The 2,135-nt window shown below is 37.8% G+C and overlaps 1 protein-coding gene across 1 annotated transcript; it reads left to right on the plus strand.

The window, feature by feature from the left end:
* Nucleotides 1-21: 21 nt before the first annotated feature.
* LOC128882438 (uncharacterized) lies at nucleotides 22-2,115 on the plus strand (the record flags this gene model as incomplete). Its single annotated transcript, XM_054134037.1, has 1 exon — nucleotides 22-2,115. A coding segment is annotated over exon 1 (2,078 nt), but the record flags the coding sequence as incomplete, so codon positions are not given.
* Between the last annotated feature and the right edge of the window lie 20 nt (nucleotides 2,116-2,135).

The raw sequence follows: 2,135 nt of genomic DNA on the forward strand, positions 1-2,135 counted from the left end.
AAACGTTACCGCTGATATTAACGGGACGTCTTCGACAATGCTACCAGAATTGACTGTTTCAACAGAACCTGCTAACATTACAGCTGATACCAATGAAACATCTTCGACATTGTTACCCGAGTTAAATGTTTCAACAAAACCTGCTAACGTTACAGCTGATACCAATGAAACATCTTCGACAATATTACCGGAATTGAATGTTTCAACGGAACCTGCTAATGTTACTGTTGATACTAATGAAACATCTTCGACATTGTTACCCGAGTTGAATATTTCAACAGAACCTACTAATGTTATTACTGATACTAATGAAACATCTTCGACAATGTTACCGGAATTGAATGTTTCAACGGAACCCACTAACGTTACAGCTGATACTAATGAAACGTCTTCGACATTGTTACCCGAGTTGAATGTTTCAACAGAACCTTCAAACGTTACCGCTGAGACTAATGAAACGTCTTCGACATTGTTACCGGAATTGAATGTTTCAACGGAACCTGCTAACGTTACTGTTGATAGTAATGAAACGTCTTCGACATTGTTACCAGAATTGAATGTTTCAACAGAACCTGCTAACGTTAGTTTTGATACTAACGAGACGTCCTCGACAATGCTACCAGAATTGAATGTTTCAACGGAAGCTACTAACATTACAGCTGATACTAATGAAACGTTTTCGACATTGTTACCAGAATCGAATGTTTCAACTGAACCTGCTAACAATACAGCTGATACCAATGAAACGTCTTCGACAATGTTACCTGAGTTGAATGTTTCAACAGAACCTGCTAACGTTACTGTTGATACTAATGAAACGTCTTCGACATTGTTACTAGAATTAAATGTTTTAACGGAACCCGCTAATGTTACTGCTGATATTAATGAAACATCTTCGACAATGTTACCCGAGTTGAATGTTTCAACTGAACCTGCTAACGTTACCGCTGATACGAATGAAACGTCTTCGACATTGTTACCAGAATTGAAGGTTTTAACAGAACCTGCTAATGTTACTGCTGATACTAATGAAACATCTTCGACATTGTTACCCGAGTTGAATATTTCAACAGAACCTACTAATGTTACTGCTGGTACTAATAAAACATCTTCGACATTGTTACCGAAACTGAATGTTTCAACAGAACCTGCTAACGTTACTGTTGATACTAATGAAACGTCTTCGACAATGTTACCAGAGTTAAATGTTTCAACGGAACCCGCTAACGTTACCGCTGATACTAACGAGACGTCTTCAACAATGCTACCAGAATTGAATGTTTCAACGGAACCTGCTGAAAATACAGCTGATACTAATGAAACGTCTTCGACAATGTTACCAGAATTAAATGTTTCAACGGAACCCGCTAAAAATACAGCTGATACTAATGAAACGTCTTCGACATTGTTACCCGAGTTGAATGTTTCAACAGAACCTTCAAACGTTACCGCTGATACTAATGAAACATCTTCGACATTGTTACCGGAATTGAATGTTTCAACAGAACCTGCTAACGTTACTGTTGATACTAATGAAACGTCTTCGACAATGTTACCAGAATTAAATGTTTCAACGGAACCTGCTAATGTTACCGCTGATACTAACGAGACGTCTTCGACAATGCTACCAGAATTGAATGTTTCAACGGAAGCTACTATTATTACAGCTGATACTAATGAAACGTCTTTGACATTGTTACCAGAATTGAATGTTTCAACTGAACCTGCTAACGTTACTGCTGATACTAATGAAACATCTTCAACAATGTTACCGGAATTGAATGTTTCAACGGAACCTGCTAACGTTACTGTTGATACTAATGAAACATCTTCGACATTGTTACCCGAGTTGAATATTTCAACAGAACCTACTAACGTTACTGTTGATACTGATGAAACGCCTTCGACATTGTTACCAGAATTGAATGTTTCAACGGAACCTGTTAACGTTACTGTTGATACTAATGAAACGTCTTCGACATTGTTACCAGAATTGAATGTTTCAACTGAACCTGCTAACATTACACCTGATACCAATGAAACGTCTTCGACAATGTTACCGGAATTGAATGTTTCAACAGAACTTTCAAACGTTACCGCTGATATTAACGGGACGTCTTCGACAATGCTACCAG

This window comes from Hylaeus volcanicus, unplaced genomic scaffold (assembly GCF_026283585.1).
Source record: "Hylaeus volcanicus isolate JK05 unplaced genomic scaffold, UHH_iyHylVolc1.0_haploid 11765, whole genome shotgun sequence".
In the NCBI taxonomy this organism is placed as follows: Eukaryota; Metazoa; Arthropoda; class Insecta; order Hymenoptera; family Colletidae; genus Hylaeus; species Hylaeus volcanicus.